Source organism: Lathyrus oleraceus, chromosome 3, assembly GCF_024323335.1.
Source record: "Lathyrus oleraceus cultivar Zhongwan6 chromosome 3, CAAS_Psat_ZW6_1.0, whole genome shotgun sequence".
NCBI classification, from domain to species: Eukaryota; Viridiplantae; Streptophyta; class Magnoliopsida; order Fabales; family Fabaceae; genus Lathyrus; species Lathyrus oleraceus.
In genome coordinates, this window is record NC_066581.1 from 150,884,082 (window position 1) to 150,901,195 (window position 17,114).

Consider the following 17,114-nt stretch of genomic DNA (forward strand, 5'->3'; position numbering starts at 1 on the left):
TGAATAGGATTCTTAGAAATGTTTATAACACTTAGATTGTCACAGTACAATGTCATAACATCTTGCGTGACATTGTATTCAGTCAGCATTTGTTTCATCCACACCAGTTGAGAACAACTACTTCCAGCTGCTATGTATTCAGCTTCAGCAGTAGGCAGAGACACACAATTTTGTTTCTTACTAAACCATGATATTAAATTGTTCCCCAAGAAGAAGCATCCTCCTGATGTGCTTTTCCTATCATCAGCACTTCCAGCCCAATCAGCAGCACAATATCCAGACAACACAGATTCAGATCCATGAGTGTATAGCATCCCATAGTCACTAGTGCCATTGACATATTTCAGGATCCTCTTCACTTGGTTTATGTGACTCACCTTTGGTTCAGTTTGATATCTAGCACATACACCTACAACAAAATCAATGTCAGGTCTACTTGTTATGAGATATAGCAGACTCCCTATCATGCTTCTATAGAGACTTTGATCCATACTGACACCATTTTCATCTTTAGACACTTTCAGATGAGTAGGGGCAGATGTCCTTTTGTGGCTTGCATTCTCCATGCCAAACTTCTTGACAATATTTTTGGCATATTTACTTTGAGATAGAAAGATAGAGTCTTCCATCTGCTTGACTTGTAGCCCAAGATAATAGGTTAGTTCTCCAATAAGGCTCATTTCAAATTCAGACTGCATTTGTTCAACAAAATGTTGAACCATCTTACTTGACATTCCACCAAACACAATATCATCCACATATATCTGAGCCACCATGAGCTTTCCTCCTTCATTTTTAACAAATAAAGTCTTATCAATGTCTCCCTTCCTGTACCCATTGTCAATGAGAAACACCGTGAGTCTCTCATACCAAGCTCTAGGAGCTTGTTTCAACCCATAGAGGGCTTTCCTCAACTTATACACATGCTTTAGAAGATTTGGGTCTGTGAACCCTTTAGGTTGTTCAACATACACTTCCTCATTTAAGTAGCCATTTAAGAAGGCACTTTTCACATCCATTTGGAACAATTTAAACTTCAGAATACATGCCACTCCGAGCAGTAATCTAATGGACTCCAGGCGAGCTACATGAGCAAATGTTTCATCAAAGTCATCTCCTTCAACTTGAGTGTATCCTTGTGCTACCAATCTTGATTTATTTTTAGTAACCACACCTTTTTCATCAGATTTATTCTTGTAAACCAACTTTGTTCCAATAACATTTATTCCTTCAGGTCTTGGAACCAATTCCCACACTTCATTTCTCTTGAATTGACCTAACTCTTCCTGCATGGCATTGATCCAGAATTCATCAATTAAGGATTCTTTGACATTCTTGGGCTCAATCTTGGACACAAAACAACCATGTGAGATCACTTCCCTTGATCTAGTGGTGACCCCTTTATTTGGGTCTCCTATAATGAGATCTTTCAGATGATCCTTCTGAATTATGATAGAGAGTCCCTTATTAATTTTATCAGCTTTAGGTTCAGCTTGAGTGGACTCACTCTCATTACTTTTGTCCAGGAGATCAACTGGGGAATCATTCAGAGATGTTTCAACATTGTCTGTGACATCAGTCTCTTGATCATCAACAACAACATTGATAGATTCCATCATAACTTTTGTTCTGGAACTAAAAACTCTAAACCCTCTCCTGTTTGTTGAGTAGCCCAGAAATATTCCTTCATCACTTTTGGGGTCCATTTTCCTTCTTTGTTCACGATCAGTCAGGATATAACATTTACTACCAAACACATGGAAGTATTTGACAGTAGGTCTTCTTTCCTTCCAGACTTCATATAAAGTGGTTAGGGTCCCTTTCTTCAAGGTTACTCTATTGTGAACATAGCAGGCCGTGTTCATAGCTTCAGCCCAGAAGTGGTAAGGCAACTTCTTAGCATGAATCATAGCTCTAGCAGATTCTTGGAGAGTTCTATTTTTTCTTTCTACCACACCATTTTGCTGAGGGGTAATGGGAGAGGAGAACTCATGACCAATTCCTTCAGATGAACAGAATTCAGCAAATTTACTGTTCTCAAATTCTTTCCCATGATCACTTCTGATTCTGATAACATGACTCGCTCTTTCTCTTTGAAGTCTTAGGCAAAGATCTTTGAACACATCAAACACATCAGATTTTTCCCTTATAAAATTTACCCATGTATATCTGGAGAAGTCGTCCACCACAACATAAGCATACCTTTTCCCACCAAGACTTTCCACCTGCATAGGTCCCATCAAGTCCATGTGGAGAAGTTCCAACACTCTAGATGTGGTGTCATGTTTGATCTTCTGATGTGACATCTTTGTCTGCTTTCCAATCTGACACTGACCACAAACTCTTCCTTCATCAATCTTTAATTTTGGGATTCCTTTGACAGCTTCAACATATATAATCCTCTTCATTCCTTTAAGATGCAGATGACCCAGTTTTTGATGCCATAGTTTCACTTCTTCTTCTTTAGCTAGAGTTCACATTGATGAATAACTAGCTTCTTGCGAATTCCACATATAGCAGTTGTCCTTAGACCTGACTCCTTTCATGATCACCTCATTTTTTTCATTAGTAATCAAGCATTCAGTTTTTTCGAAGTTCACATTTAGACCTTGGTCGCATAGTTGACTGATGTTGATCAGGTTTGAAGTCAATCCTTTAACAAGCAACACATTATAAAGGTTAGGGACTCCAGGATAGTTTAGCTTTCCAATCCCCTTGATTTCACCCTTTGCTCCATCACCAAAAGTTACATAGCTGGTGGCATGAGGTTGGAGATCAATTAGAAGGGTTTTGCTTCCATTCATGTGTCTGGAGCATCCACTGTCAAAGTACCAGTCTTCTTTGGCTGAAACTCTGAAGGAAGTGTGAGCTATCAAGTTAGTAGCACCAGCCTTAGAAACCCACTATTTTCTGTTAACAGGGATGTGATGTTTGGGTATAGGTTGATGATGAGTAGGACTAGGATAACCATACAACTTAAAGCAGAATGGTTTTATGTGGCGAAATTTCCCACAGTAATGACATCTCCATCTTTCGTGTTTTCCTTTATGTTGTCTTTCCTTGTGATGTTGAGATACCTGATGTGACATCTTTGGTTTGCTGCCAGTGGAACTACACTCAGGAGAGGATTTATTGAATCCAAGGCCAGTCATGTCTCCTGCCATCTTTCTAGTCTGGAGGATTTTGTCTAAGGTGTCAGATCCACTGTTTAGCATTCTGACATACTTGGTCATCTCATCTAGTTTGGAGTTCAGGAACACAACTTCGATCTTCAACTTAGAAATGGTTTCTAAGTGTTCTGACTTCTCCTCCTCTAGTTGGGTTATCAATTTCTTCTGATTCTGCACTTGTTGACACACTTCTTCACTTCTGAAACACAACTTCCTGTAGGTAGTAGCTAATTCATCAAACGTTACTTCATCATCACTGGAGTCTTCATCAGAATCCCATCTTCCAGTCAAGGCAGTCACAAGATTGGCAGACTCTCCTTCTATTTCACTTTCATCATACCAAGTAGCAGCAAGACTCTTCTTCTGTTTCTTGAGATAGGTCTCACATTCAGCTCTAATGTGTCCATACCCTTCACATTCATGGCACTGAATTCCTTTGCCCTGTTTGGATTTTTCCTCATATTTTCTCTTCTTCCAGCATCATTGGACCTACTGATGTCAAATGAGTTGTTCTTGACATTAGACTTTGACCTTACATCCATCCTCTTCAGGAGTTTGTTGAATTGTCTCCCAAGTAATGCTACATCATTTGCCAGATCTTCATCAGTATCCTGACTACTGTCTTCCTCTTTCTCTTCAGCGTTTGACATAAAGGCTATGCTTTTGACTTTCTTTTCAGATCCATCACTCATTCCCAACTCGAATGTTTGGAGGGATCCAATTAGCTCATCCATTCTCATCTTGCAGATATCTTGAGATTCTTCTATGGCTGTCACTTTCATGGCAAATCTCTTGGGAAGTGACCTGAGAATTTTCCTTACAAGCTGTTCATCTGACATCTTCTTACCCAGGGCTCCTGATGCATTAGCAATTTCAAGGATATTCATATGGATGTCATGAATACTTTCATCTTCTTTCATCCTCAAATTCTCAAACTTAGTGGTAAGCAGCTGCAATCTAGACATCTTCACTCTAGAGGTACCTTCATGAGTGGTTTTGAGAATATTCCAGGCATCTTTAGCTACCTCACAGTTGTTCACCAGTCTGAAGATGTTCTTGTCAACCCCATTGAATATAGCATTCAATGCTTTAGAGTTTCCAAGAGCTAGTTCATCCTCCTCCTTGGTCCATTCTTCCTCAACCTTCTTATCAGTTGTAACTTCTCCTTCCTTAGTAATGAAGGGATGTTCCCAGCCTGTTAGAACAACCTTCCAAGCCTTATTATCCAAAGATTTCAAGAAGGCTACCATTCGAGGTTTCCAGTAGTCATAGTTAGATCCATCCATAATTGGTGGTCTGTGTACAGATCCCCCTTCTCTATCCATAATACTAGAAAGTAACGTCCCAAGATCTCACCCAGAACTAGAGCAGGATGCCTGCTCTGATACCAATTGAAATTTTGGTATCAGATATGAGATGTCGAAGGTAATGTCACGACACTAATATATGAACAACAACTAAAATATAAACAGGATAGAAAACAAAGAAACAATTGAACAAGTGACACAAGCAATTGTTAACCTAGTTCGATGCAAACTCACCTACGTCTAGGGGCTACCAAGCCAGGAAGGAAATCCACTAAACAGAATTAGTTCAAAGACTCTCAGTAAACAACTTCAAGTTACAATCTTTTCACCTAATCTCTACCTGTGTGACTTCTATCTAAGAAATCTTAGATATGAGATCCTACTCACTCCCCCTCAATCACAGCAGTGATATAAAAACAAATATTACAAAGAAAGAAGACACTCTTCAAGAACACATACTTGATCTTGCTTAAAAGCTTCAACCAAGTAAACACACACTCGTGCTTCAAAGCTTAGAGTGAACAAATTACAACACAAAAGTCAGTCCAATTCAAACATCAATAAGATGAATGAATGACTCACAATACACAAGCTCACACAAGACTAAAACCCTAAAACTCTCTCACTATTTCGTTTGTTTCTTGTGTGTTAAAACCAGGTTTTACATGGCCTTTAAATAGAAGCTTTTGAATGGGCCTGGGCATCATAAAGCCCTAAATCTATTTTCCTTGCATATCTTATTATTAACGACATCTAATCATCCCTTATTGGAAAATAAATCATTCTGGTTTTAAATCAAATTACTCCTTGAATAACACATTCAATCTCCACATAATCACACACATATTTGCATGAAAAGCGCAATCTTAAGATACATAACATTCAGACTGAATGTTCTGTATACACATGTCAAAAGATCGGGTCTGACATCTTAGCGAAATCCTGCACAACCATATTTAAACATCCTGCAGGAAACTGATATCACATGTCAAGACAACACACGTGACAACATGTGATAACTCTAGGTTTTACCAAAATTGATGCCAACACATAGAACCAACAACACCAGCAGTCACCGTGGATGTTGTAGCCCCAAACTGCGAGATATGTGGAGTTCAAGGGCATACTACCCAAGCATGTCAACTCTTGAGAGGAACCTCCACAGACCAGGTGAACTATGCTCAAGGAAACCCTTACTCAAACACCTATAACCCAGGTTGGAAGAACCATCCTAACTTTTCGTACAAAAACAATAAAGCATTGTATGCACCTAACTAAGCACCTGCTGTACCACTAGGATATCACAAAGCTGCCTAAAATACTCAAAATGCTCCTAGGAAATCAAACTTAAAAATAATGATGGAAAACTTTATAGCTACCCAAGCCCAAACAAATAATGATTTCCTAAATCAAAACATACACACTAGTGAGAAAATCAAGCAGTTAGAAAACAAGGTAGACGCATTAGCCACCCATAACAAAATGTTGGAAACACAAATCTTGCAAGTGGCTCAACAACAAGCACCTATTGTTTGTAAGAACAAAAATTGTTCTACAACAGATTCCAGGATTTTGACGATAACAAAGGATGAAACCAAAAATGGCACTCTAACAAAATTTCTCTAAGTGTGCAGGACTCTGAACAAGAACAAAGGAATCTGAACGTTTTATCAGATACAGAATCGAATCAGATACAAAGCACCAGAAGATCAGAAGCATCTGAAGAAGAAGCGCGCTCTAGAAGTTCTGACTCTGAGCAAAATAACATATCAGAATACCAGAAGCTCTAAACTTCCTCTGGAATCAACGCTGATGATCTAAAAGACCAGGACTATCAGAAGCTCTGATGTCACATCACAACAATCTCAGATTAACAGAGTTAACGCAGATTCTGACGAAGAATCTCCTTATCCAGAAAGAGTAACGGAAACTACACTTCAAATGGAAATAATATATATTTGGAAAGAAGTTATTCAGGGAGACAATCTTGTTATGGCTAGAAACACAGAAGTAATGGCATTAAACTCTCATCAAAGTCAAATATTCTGCCATCATTACAACGGTCCTTTCACCACTATATAAAGGACGACGAACTTCATTGAGAGAGACACCTGAACGCACAAAAATACTTTACTTTCTCTTTTAGTCTTTCACGAGCTGTTGCTCATACGTGAAATTTCTTGCTTGCTCAAATTGTTGTAATATTTGCTTTATCTTAGAAGCACTTTAGATTACAAATTCCTCTTTGCCTAAATTGATTTTTGTTCCTCAAGTGACTCTGCGTAGTCTGTATACTTGGGAGGACTAAGAGATCTTTCTCTTAGACGTTGGTTGTAATAATCTTTCAAGATTAGTGGATTAAGTCCTTTTTGAAGGCGAAATCACCTTGGCCGGGTGGACTGGAGTAGCTTTGTGTTATAAGCGAACCAGTATAAAATCCTGTGTTCTTATTCTGCAAAAGCGCTTATTTTCCAAAACAATTCAAACCCCCCTTTCTTGTTTTTCCCACCTTCAATTGGTATCAGAGCTTCGGCTCTGTTATTGATTTTCTAATCAAACACTTAATAGTGTAGAGAGATCCAGAACGAGAAAAACTATGGCCCACACAAATGAAAGAGACAGTTACAATGTTAAGCCTCCTGCCTTTGATGGAGAGAAATTCGATTACTGGAAAGATAGAATTGAAAGTTTCTTTCTAGGCTATGATGCTGATCTCTGGGACATTGTCACAGATGGATACAAACCTCCTGTAACAGATGCTGGAGTTGAAGTTCCCAGAAGTAAGATGTCAGATGATCAGAAGCGCGAATTCAAAAATCATCACAAAGCCAGAACGATACTTCTCAATGCCATATCTTACAACGAGTATGAAAAAATCACCAACAGGGAAATAGCTAAAGACATACTCGATTCCCTGAGGATGACTCATGAAGGAAACTCTCATGTCAAAGAAACAAAGGCTCTGGCTCTAATCCAGAAATATGAAGCCTTCAAAATGGAGGATGACGAAGCCATAGAGGTAATGTTCTCTAGATTACAAACTCTTATTGCAGTTCTCAAAGTTCTAGACAAAGGATACACAACTGCAGACCATGTCAAAAGGATAGTCAGAAGCTTACCAAAGAAGTGAAGACCCATGGTCACTGCGTTAAAGCTTTAAAAGGATCTGAACAACATCAGTCTTGAAGAGCTTGTCAGTTCACTCAGAAGTCATGAGATAGAACTGGAGGAAGATGAGCCTCAGAAGAAGAACAAGTCTGTTGCATTAAAGTCCAGATCTGAAAAGCGAAAATCTGACATAAACAAAGCCTTCCAGGCCGAAACAGAAGATGCTGATGACTCTGAACAGGAAGATTCTGATGATGAAGAAGAACTGTCCCTCCTAACCAGAAGAGTTAAACAACTCTGGAAAAAGAGGAACAATAACTTCAGGAGACCAAGACCCAGAGGGGATCGATCAGAATCAACCTCAAAAGGTAAAACTAACAAAGATGTTACTTGTTATGAATGTAAAGAAACAGGTCACTACAGGAATGAATGTCCCAAGTTAAAGAAAGACAGTTCCAGAAAAGAGAGCTTCAAGAAAAATTCCCTCAGAACCAAGAAGGGATTGATGGCTACCTGGGATGATAGTGAATCTGACTCTGATGAACAGGCCAATGTGGCGTTCATGGCTACCACATCCAGGAACACTTCAGATGAAGAATCTGAATCAGAAGAGGTATTTTCTGAACTCTCTCGATCTGACCTAGAATCATGCTTGTCTGAAACTCTTAGCTCATATCAGAAACTAAAACAAAAATTTAAAGCAATAAAAGGCTGTCTTGAAGAAAAATTTGAAGAATGTGGCAAACTTGAGATAATAATTCTAGAACTAAAAGATGAAAACAAAGTTTTAACATCACTAAGAGATGCAGCAAAGAAAAATTGTTTAAAACTGGAAGAAGCGTTATCTCAAGCTCCACAAACTTCAAACACGATAATTTATAAATACGAAAAAGCCTTTCAAAAGTTTCTGAAAAATGGGATAGGAAGGAGTGTAATGGCATCCATGATTTATGAAGTCAGTCAGAACAATAGAAGAGGAATTGGGTATGATCCTAAGGAAGATAAAACTTCTACTAGTGACCAACCTAAATCTCCATTTTCATATCACTATACACACACAAAAGCAAAAATTTGATAATGCTAGAAAACCCAAAGTGATAAGAAACTCTGGGAAAACTAATCATAAAGGACCCAAGAGACTCTGGGTACCAAAAGATAAGATTGTTTATGTTGCAGATATCTTATGCAGCAAAGTTCAAACACCAGTCATGGTACCTGGACTCTGGATGCTCGCAACACATGACGGGAAGAAAGTCTATGTTCCAAAGCCTGGAACTTAAAGACGCTGGATTCGTAGGCTTCGGAGGAGATCAGAAAGGAAGGATCAGAGGCTCCGGAACTATTGGTAATGGTACTCTTCCCTCTATATCTGATGTCCTTTACGTAGAAGGATTAATGCATAACCTGTTATCCATATGTCAATTAAGTGATAACGGTTATGATGTAATCTTTATTAAAAAAACATGTAAAGCCATAAATCAAAACAATGGTTCTGTCCTATTCACAGGCAAGAGGAAAAACAATATTTATAAAATAAATCTCTCTGATTTAAAAGAACAAAATGTGAAGTGTCTGATGTCCGTTCACGAAGAGCAATGGGTATGGCATAGACGCTTGGGCCATATTAGCATGAGGAAATTATCCCAGCTGAATAAACTCGAGTTAGTCAGAGGCCTACCCAAACTGAAGTTCTCTTCAGATGCTCTATGTGAAGCATGTCAGAAAGGAAAATTTTCAAAAACATCTTTCAAAAAGAAAACTATTGTTACTACCTCTAAGCCTCTGGAACTTCTTCACATTGATTTATTTGGTCCTGTGAAAACAACATCAGTCAATGGAAAGAAGTATGGACTAGTCATTGTTGATGACTTAAGTCGCTGGACTTGGGTGAAATTCCTAAAGCACAAGAGTGAGTCTCACTCTGTATTCACTAGCTTTTGTTCCAAAGTGCAAAAAGAATTTGACTCTAAAATTGTAAGAGTCAGAAGTGATCATGGTGGGGAATTTGATAACCAATTTTTTGAGGAATTATTTGACTCTAATGGAATATCCCATGATTTCTCCTGCCCTAGAACTCCACAACAAAATGGAGTTGTAGAGAGGAAGAATAGGACACTCCAAGAGATGGCCAGAACTATGATCAATGAAACAAATATGGCTAAGAACTTTTGGGCCGAAGCTGTAAATACAGCGTGTTATATTCAGAATAAAATCTCCATAAGACCTATTCTGGAAAAGACTCCCTATGAACTGTGTAAAGGAAGAAAACCAAACATTTCATATTTTCATCCTTTTGGATGTTCCTGTTTTATTTTAAACACTAAAGAACATCTGAACAAGTTTGATTCCAAAGCACAGAAAGGTATTATGTTAGGATACTCAGAACGCTCTAAAGGCTACAGAGTATACAATACAGAAACCAAAATTGTGGAAGAATCAATCCATGTCAGATTTGACGATAAGCTTGACCCTGAAAAGTCAAAGCTAGTTGAGAATTTTGCAGATTTGGAAATCACTCTTGCAGGATCTGACAAAGCTCCAGAAGCAACTGCCATTCAAACTCCTGAAGAAATTAACCCTCCATCAATCCCAAAGAAAGCTAAAAGTCTCCTCAACATATCTGAAGAGTTGATTCTGGGTAACAAGGACGAACCTGTCAGAACCAGGTCTACCTTCAAGACCTCTGAAGAAACTCCTCTGGGACTAGTATCTTTGATCGAACCTACGTCCTGTGATGAGGCACTTCAAGATAACGATTGGGTTCTAGCCATGCAAGAAGAGCTAGATCAATTCATAAAGAACGATGTCTGGGATCTTGTTCCTAAGCCCAAAGGCACTCATGTTATCGGAACCAGATGGGTATTCAGAAACAAGCTGAATGAGAAAGGAGAAGTCGTCAGAAACAAAGCTCGACTGGTGGCTCAAGGTTACAGTCTAGAAGAAGGTATTGACTACAATGAAACCTTTGCTCCAATCGCCAGGTTAGAATCTATTCGTCTTCTTGTATCATTCGCTATAAATCATTCTATCAAATTGTATCAAATGGATGTCAAGAGCGCATTCCTTAATGGTTATATATCAGAAGAAGTGTATGTCAACCAACCTCCAGGTTTTGAAAATCTAAATTATCCAGAACATGTTTTTAAACTTAAAAAATCCTTATATGGACTTAAACAAGCTCCCAGAGCTTGGTATGAACGATTAAGTAATTTTCTTCTAGAACATAATTTTATCAGAGGGAAAGTTGACTCCACACTCTTCTGCAAAAATCTTAACAATGATCTCATGATATGCCAGATATACGTTGATGATATCATTTTTGGTTCAGCTAACGCCTCTGTTTGTCAAGAATTCTCTGAGTTAATGCAGGCAGAATTTGAAATGAGCTTAATGCAAGAACTAAAGTTCTTTCTAGGAATTCAAATTAACCAAACTTCAGAAGTCACGTACGTTCATCAAAGCAAATACATAAAAGATGTTCTGAAGAAATTTGACATGGCTGAATGCAACTCTGCAAAGACTCCCATGCATCCAACATGCATTCTTGAAAAGGAAGAAGTCAGTAAAAAGGTTTGTCAGAAGCTCTATCGTGGTATGATAGGCTCTCTTCTCTATCTGACTGCTACTCGACCTGATATTCTCTTTAGTGTTTGTCTCTGTGCCAAATTTCAATCAGATCCTAGAGAAACTCACTTAACAACAGTTAAGAGAATTTTCAAATATCTGAAAGGAACTCCTAACCTGGGCCTGATGTATGAGAAAACATCAGAGTATAGACTTTCTGGTTACTGTGATGCAGATTACGCAGGAGATAGATTGGAACGAAAAAGCACATCTGGAAATTGTCAGCTCTTGGGAAACAATATGATATCCTGGGCAAGCAAAAGACAATCAACTATCGCACTGTCCACGGCAGAAGCAGAATACATCTTAGTATCACTGTGCACTACTCAGATGCTCTGGATGAAGAATTAGTTAGAAGATCTGCAAATCTTCGAGAGTAACATTCCTATCTTTTGTGATAATACTGCTGCCATTTGTTTAAGTAAGAATCTCATTTTGCACTCCAGAGCTAAGCACATTGAAATAAAACATCATTTTATCAGAGACTACGTTCAGAAAGGGATAGTAACATTGAAGTTCATTGATACAGATCATCAATGGGAAGATATCTTTACTAAACCCTTAGCTGAAGATAGATTCATCTTTATCTTAGAAAATCTGAACATTCAAAACTGCCCTGAATAAAATGTGCCTCTAAGGTTGTTAAATGAGACTCTGACATAAACAAATGGATTCTGCCTCTGACTCTGATACTTCTACCTAGTTAGAAGTTATCTGAGTTAGAAATCTCCAGGAACCAATTCTTTGGTATTCCTGAAGATCAGATAAATCAAAACACGTGGAGTGCCTTGCGTCTGACCTTGGAACTTCTAGACAGCTGTCCAACAGTTATCAAGGAACAGTCTCTTGAGATCTCCTCGAGCAGTGTGCTGACTGTTGGGATTAGACATCATTTATGAGCTATAATCATTTCTCCCTCTAAACGTGCTAACTTGGTTTTTGTGCTAAAACTCTGATTTGTGTGTCATTTTGCATGCGCCCTAATTTGGGTATTTAAACACTCATTTCTCACTTTGCACACATTTCACTCTCACTCACTCTTTAAACCCCAGTTCTCTCAAGGCATTTCTGCAAGCAGTTCTTCATCTTCATCTCAGTTCTTCATCAACATCATGGATGCTCAACAACAAGTTGTGTTCAACTACTCTCAACAAATGGATTCAAGCAATCAAGTTCAAAGCACAAACAACCCTACTCCAACGGTTACAGGCGTAGTTACAACACCAGTCTACAAGGAGCCTCACATTCTTGATCGTGAGCCCCACATTCATCTTGCAACGCCCTTTGACAAACTGGAAGTATTATGTGAATCCTTGGTGGATTTTGATAACATGAAAAGGAATGGCGTAGACCTCACTGAAGAAATTCACAAACAAGGTTGGGGAAACTACTTTCAACGCCTCTACGGTCCAGTTTACCCAAATCTCGTTAAAGAATTCTGGAGATTTGCTGATGCTGACGATCACTTCATCATCTCCTATGTTCTGGGAATTAAGATGGTGATAACTGAGAAGTCCATCGCTGCTCTTCTGAACATGGAGAAAGATGGAGGCAGAAGAATCTACAACATCAATCCCAGGGCGAAATACATATCTCAAGAAATCAATCCAACAATCTTCAAGCAAAACGCAGAAGGAAATCCCTCAAAGAACAAGGATTTACTTCAGAACCTCCGGGTTTGGCTGAAGATCATTCTGGGCACCATCCATCATCGTCCAGCGTCAAACTCCTCAGACTACATCAACACAGATCAGAAATATATTCTGTACTGCATACACAAAGGTCTGAAGCTATGCCTTCCAGCACTTCTCTTCAAGTACCTCAGAGACTCTGTACGAGAAACCAGAAATCACATGAAGCCCAGAACTTACATTCCTTTGGGAAGACTCATCTCAGATGTACTGATAGAGAGTGGTCTCGTGGACCATCTGGTGAGACTCAGGCTTATGGAAGACATGGCAATCGACACTGGAAAGCCTCTGAACTCCAAGAATCTGAAGAGCATGGGGATTCTGGAGAAGGTCAACGTTAAACCTACTCTGGACACTTCCTGGGATGCTTTAAAAGATCAGAGGAAAATTCCCCATGGTCTATATCTGCTCTCCAAGGAAGAACCTAAAGAGGTAATCCTCCACTATCTCCAAGGTCTGAAGGATGAAGGAGTGGATATCTCAGAATTCAATCTGAACGATCTGCCAGATAAAGCTCCAAACTTCATGAGGCATAAAAGAGGTCCCTCTGAGAAGACATCGAAGGCGAAGAAAGCAAAGCTAGGAGAATCCTCTGGATCAAGACCTCCAGCACCTCTGCAAGAATCTTCTGGTAAGTCTGTCTCACCTGCTCCCTCTGTACAAACACAACAACTTGCTTCTTCTATTCCTCTACCAACACCTCTATACACTCAATCTGAAACCCCTCCTTCAACAACCAGAACATCTCAACCACTCCCAAAATTTAACCTTACCACTACCTCCTTACCCCTATCTGAAGCTGAACAAATGAATGAAACCACCTCCTCATCTTCAGCCCCAGAATCACCTCCTTACTTTGTCATCTCATCTGACACAGAACTCTCTGACCCCTCTTCTCCCACTCTAGCCCAACTTCAGACTCAAAACCTTGCCTCACAACAACCACTACAACCTCCACCTGAACCTGAAGTAACCTCACCAACCACAGAACAACCAAACATCACTCCATCTGACGTTCAACCCTCTGACCCCAACACCTCTGACATTACCCCTCCAAACACTTCCGCAGAACCTCAAATTCTCAACCTAAGCCCTCCCACTTCTTCACCTCTACCATCTGAACCTGAACACTCCCTGCCAACCCTAGAAGAAGTAATTATGCTGTTTGTAGGAGCATCAGTTGAAAAGGTCAAGTCTCTGACCATCAACTCTGGCATCAGTGATGATCCTTCCTCTGTTAGGACACACTGGAACAGAGTCATTGGATGGATGACCTCTGAGGCCTTCTAGCTGAAGAACCTCTCTGAGCAAGTCAGAAACGACTTTATCAGAGACGCTGAGGCAAAACTACAGGAGCGCTTAGCCAGAGAAGCTGAGGAACATGCCAGAAGGGAAGTAGAAGAAAGAGCAAGACAAGAAGAACTTCAAAGGGTAAAGGAAGCTGAAGCCAAAGCTCTAGCTGATGATGCTGCTTCTGAAGCTGAAGCAAGAGTTACTGTTGAAGCTAAAGCTAAAGCCACTACTGAAGCTGAAGCTCTCCGCGCTGAAGAACAGAATGCTCTGACTCAGGGGGAGTCCTCTACATTTGCCCCTCTAGTTCTCAAGACCCTTGAGGAGCTTCAGAAAGAGCAGAAGGAAGTCCGAGCCAGATTGGATCAACAGGACACAGTCAACACCAACATCCAGAATCTACTGACTCAACTGCTTCAGAGAATGCCTCCTCCTCCCAACCCTTAGGCACCTAGGCTTAGTTCCTTCTTATTGCATGTTGTCTCTGCTTGTTTCTTTTGTTTGTCTCTAATGTTTATGCTCTTATCTGTATATATATATATATATATATATATATTGTCTTCTTTTTATTAAGTCTTTTTGATTCTGACAAAAAGGGGGAGAAATCAAAACAGCTCTGATGAAAAATTATCTAATTCCTTTAGTACTCTGCAAACATATTATTCAATAAAAATATATCTAACCCTCGTTGACTCAGACATTTGCAGAAGAGTATCTAGAAACATCATTGCAAGGAAGCTCTAGTAAGAATTTCTGAACTCCCAGGCTTATCTCAGGGGGAGCTCACTTCTATCTGATCTGATTATCTGAATGTTTCATCTATTATTTTAGTTTGTTTTGTCATCATCAAAAAGGGTGAGATTGTAAGAACAAAAATTGTTCTACAACAGATTCCAGGATTTTGATGATAACAAAGGATGAAACCAAAAATGGCACTCTAACGAAATTTCTCTAAGTGTGCAGGACTCTGAACAAGAACAAAGGAATCAGAACATTTTATCAGATACAAAATCGAATCAGATACAAAGCACCAGAAGATCAGAAGCATCTGAAGAAGAAGCGCGCTCTAGAAGTTCTGACTCTGAGCAAAACAACATATCAGAATACCAGAAGCTCTAAACTTCCTCTGGAATCAACGCTGATGATCTAAAAGACCAGGACTATCAGAAGCTCTGATGTCACATCACAATAATCTCAGATTAACAGAGTTAACGCAGATTCTGACGAAGAATCTCCTTATCCAGAAAGAGTAACGGAAACTACACTTCAAATGGAAAGAATATATATTTGGAAAGAACTTATTCAGGGAGACAATCTTGTTATGGCTAGAAACACAGAAGTAATGGCATTAAACTCTCATCAAAGTCAAATATTCTGCCATCATTACAACGGTCCTTTCACCACTATATAAAGGACGGAGAACTTCATTGAGAGACACATCTGAACGCACAGAAATACTCTACTTTCTCTCTTAGTCTTTCACGAGCTGTTGCTCATACGTGAAATTTCTTGTTTTCTCAAATTGCTATAATATTTGCTTTATCTTAGAAGCACTTTAGATTACAAATTCCTTTTTTCCTAAATTGATTTTTGTTCCTCAAGTGACTCTGCGTAGTCTGTATACTTGGGAGGACTAAGAGATCTTTCTCTTAGACGTTGGTTGTAATAATCTTTCAAGATTAGTGGATTAAGTCCGTTTTGAAGGCGAAATCACCTTGGCCGGGTGGACTGGAGTAACTTTGTGTTATAAGCGAACCAGTATAAAATCCTGTGTGTTCTTATTCTGCAAAAGCGCTTATTTTCCAAAACAATTCAAACCCCCCTTTCTTGTTTTTCTCACCTTCATTGTTGCTCCTGCAGGCACATTTCCTGGACAGCCGCAACCAAACCCGAAAGGCCATGCAAATGCTATTATACTACGAAGTGGGACAGAACTAGAGGACCGACCGACCCTAGAACTCAAAACCCATCCATGCATCAAGACCCAGGTAAGGTACTGAGAAGGAAGACGAACGTGAGGAAGATAAAAAAAAAGAGGTTGTAGAGAAAGAAGAACCTTATGTGCCTCCACCACCATATAAACCCCCTATCTCTTATCCTCAAAGACTTGTTAAATCTAAAAGTGTAGGATAATTTAAAAAATTCGTAGAGCTTCTAAAACAACTGAATATTACAATACCCTTCATAGAAGCCATAACTCAAATGCCCTCATATGCTAAGTTTCTCAAAGAAATCTTATCTAACAAGAAGAAGATAGAGGATAACGAAGCCGTTACACTTACTGCTGAGTGTAGCGCCATAATACAAAAAAAAAATAGACCTCCTAAGCTGAAAGACCCAGGTAGTTTCTCCATACCCTGTGTAATCGGAAAGTTTGTCATTGATAAAGCACTATGTGACTTAGGAGTCAGTATTAGTTTAATGCCCTTGTCCATATGCGAAAGGCTAAAAATGGGAGAACTAAGACCTACGAGAATGTTCGTACAACTTGCAGATCGTTCTGTTAAATTTCCCGTAGGTATGCTAGAAAACATTCCGGTGCGCATAGGACAATTCTATATTCCTACTGATTTTATAATCATGGATATAAAAGAGTATTCCAACATCTCTATCATATTAGGAAGACCATTCCTAGCTACAGCCGGAGCTATCATAGGTGTTAAGAAATGCAAGATAACATTCGAAGTTGGTGAGGAAAAAGTCGAATTCATTTTGACGCAAATCCTAAAGGCACCAGCTATAGACGATACCTGTTGTCTACTAGATGTCATCGACGAATGCATAAGAGAGATGGAGAATGAACAAACATCATACTCTGAAATACTGAAAATTCCAAGGCCTCCTACTTTTGATGATGAAAATTTGAGTAAGGAATACCAAGATGACAGCCTCTAAGAATGCCTAGCATTAACGCCCGATCATAT

The 17,114-nt window shown here is 39.2% G+C and overlaps 1 protein-coding gene across 1 annotated transcript; it reads left to right on the forward strand.

Moving 5' to 3' along the window:
* The first annotated feature begins 16,641 nt into the window (after positions 1–16,641).
* On the forward strand, positions 16,642–17,085 carry LOC127130139 (uncharacterized). Its single transcript, XM_051059203.1, has one exon. The coding sequence runs from the start codon at positions 16,642–16,644 to the stop codon at positions 17,083–17,085; it is 444 nt and encodes a 147-aa protein (XP_050915160.1).
* The last annotated feature ends 29 nt before the right edge of the window (positions 17,086–17,114 follow it).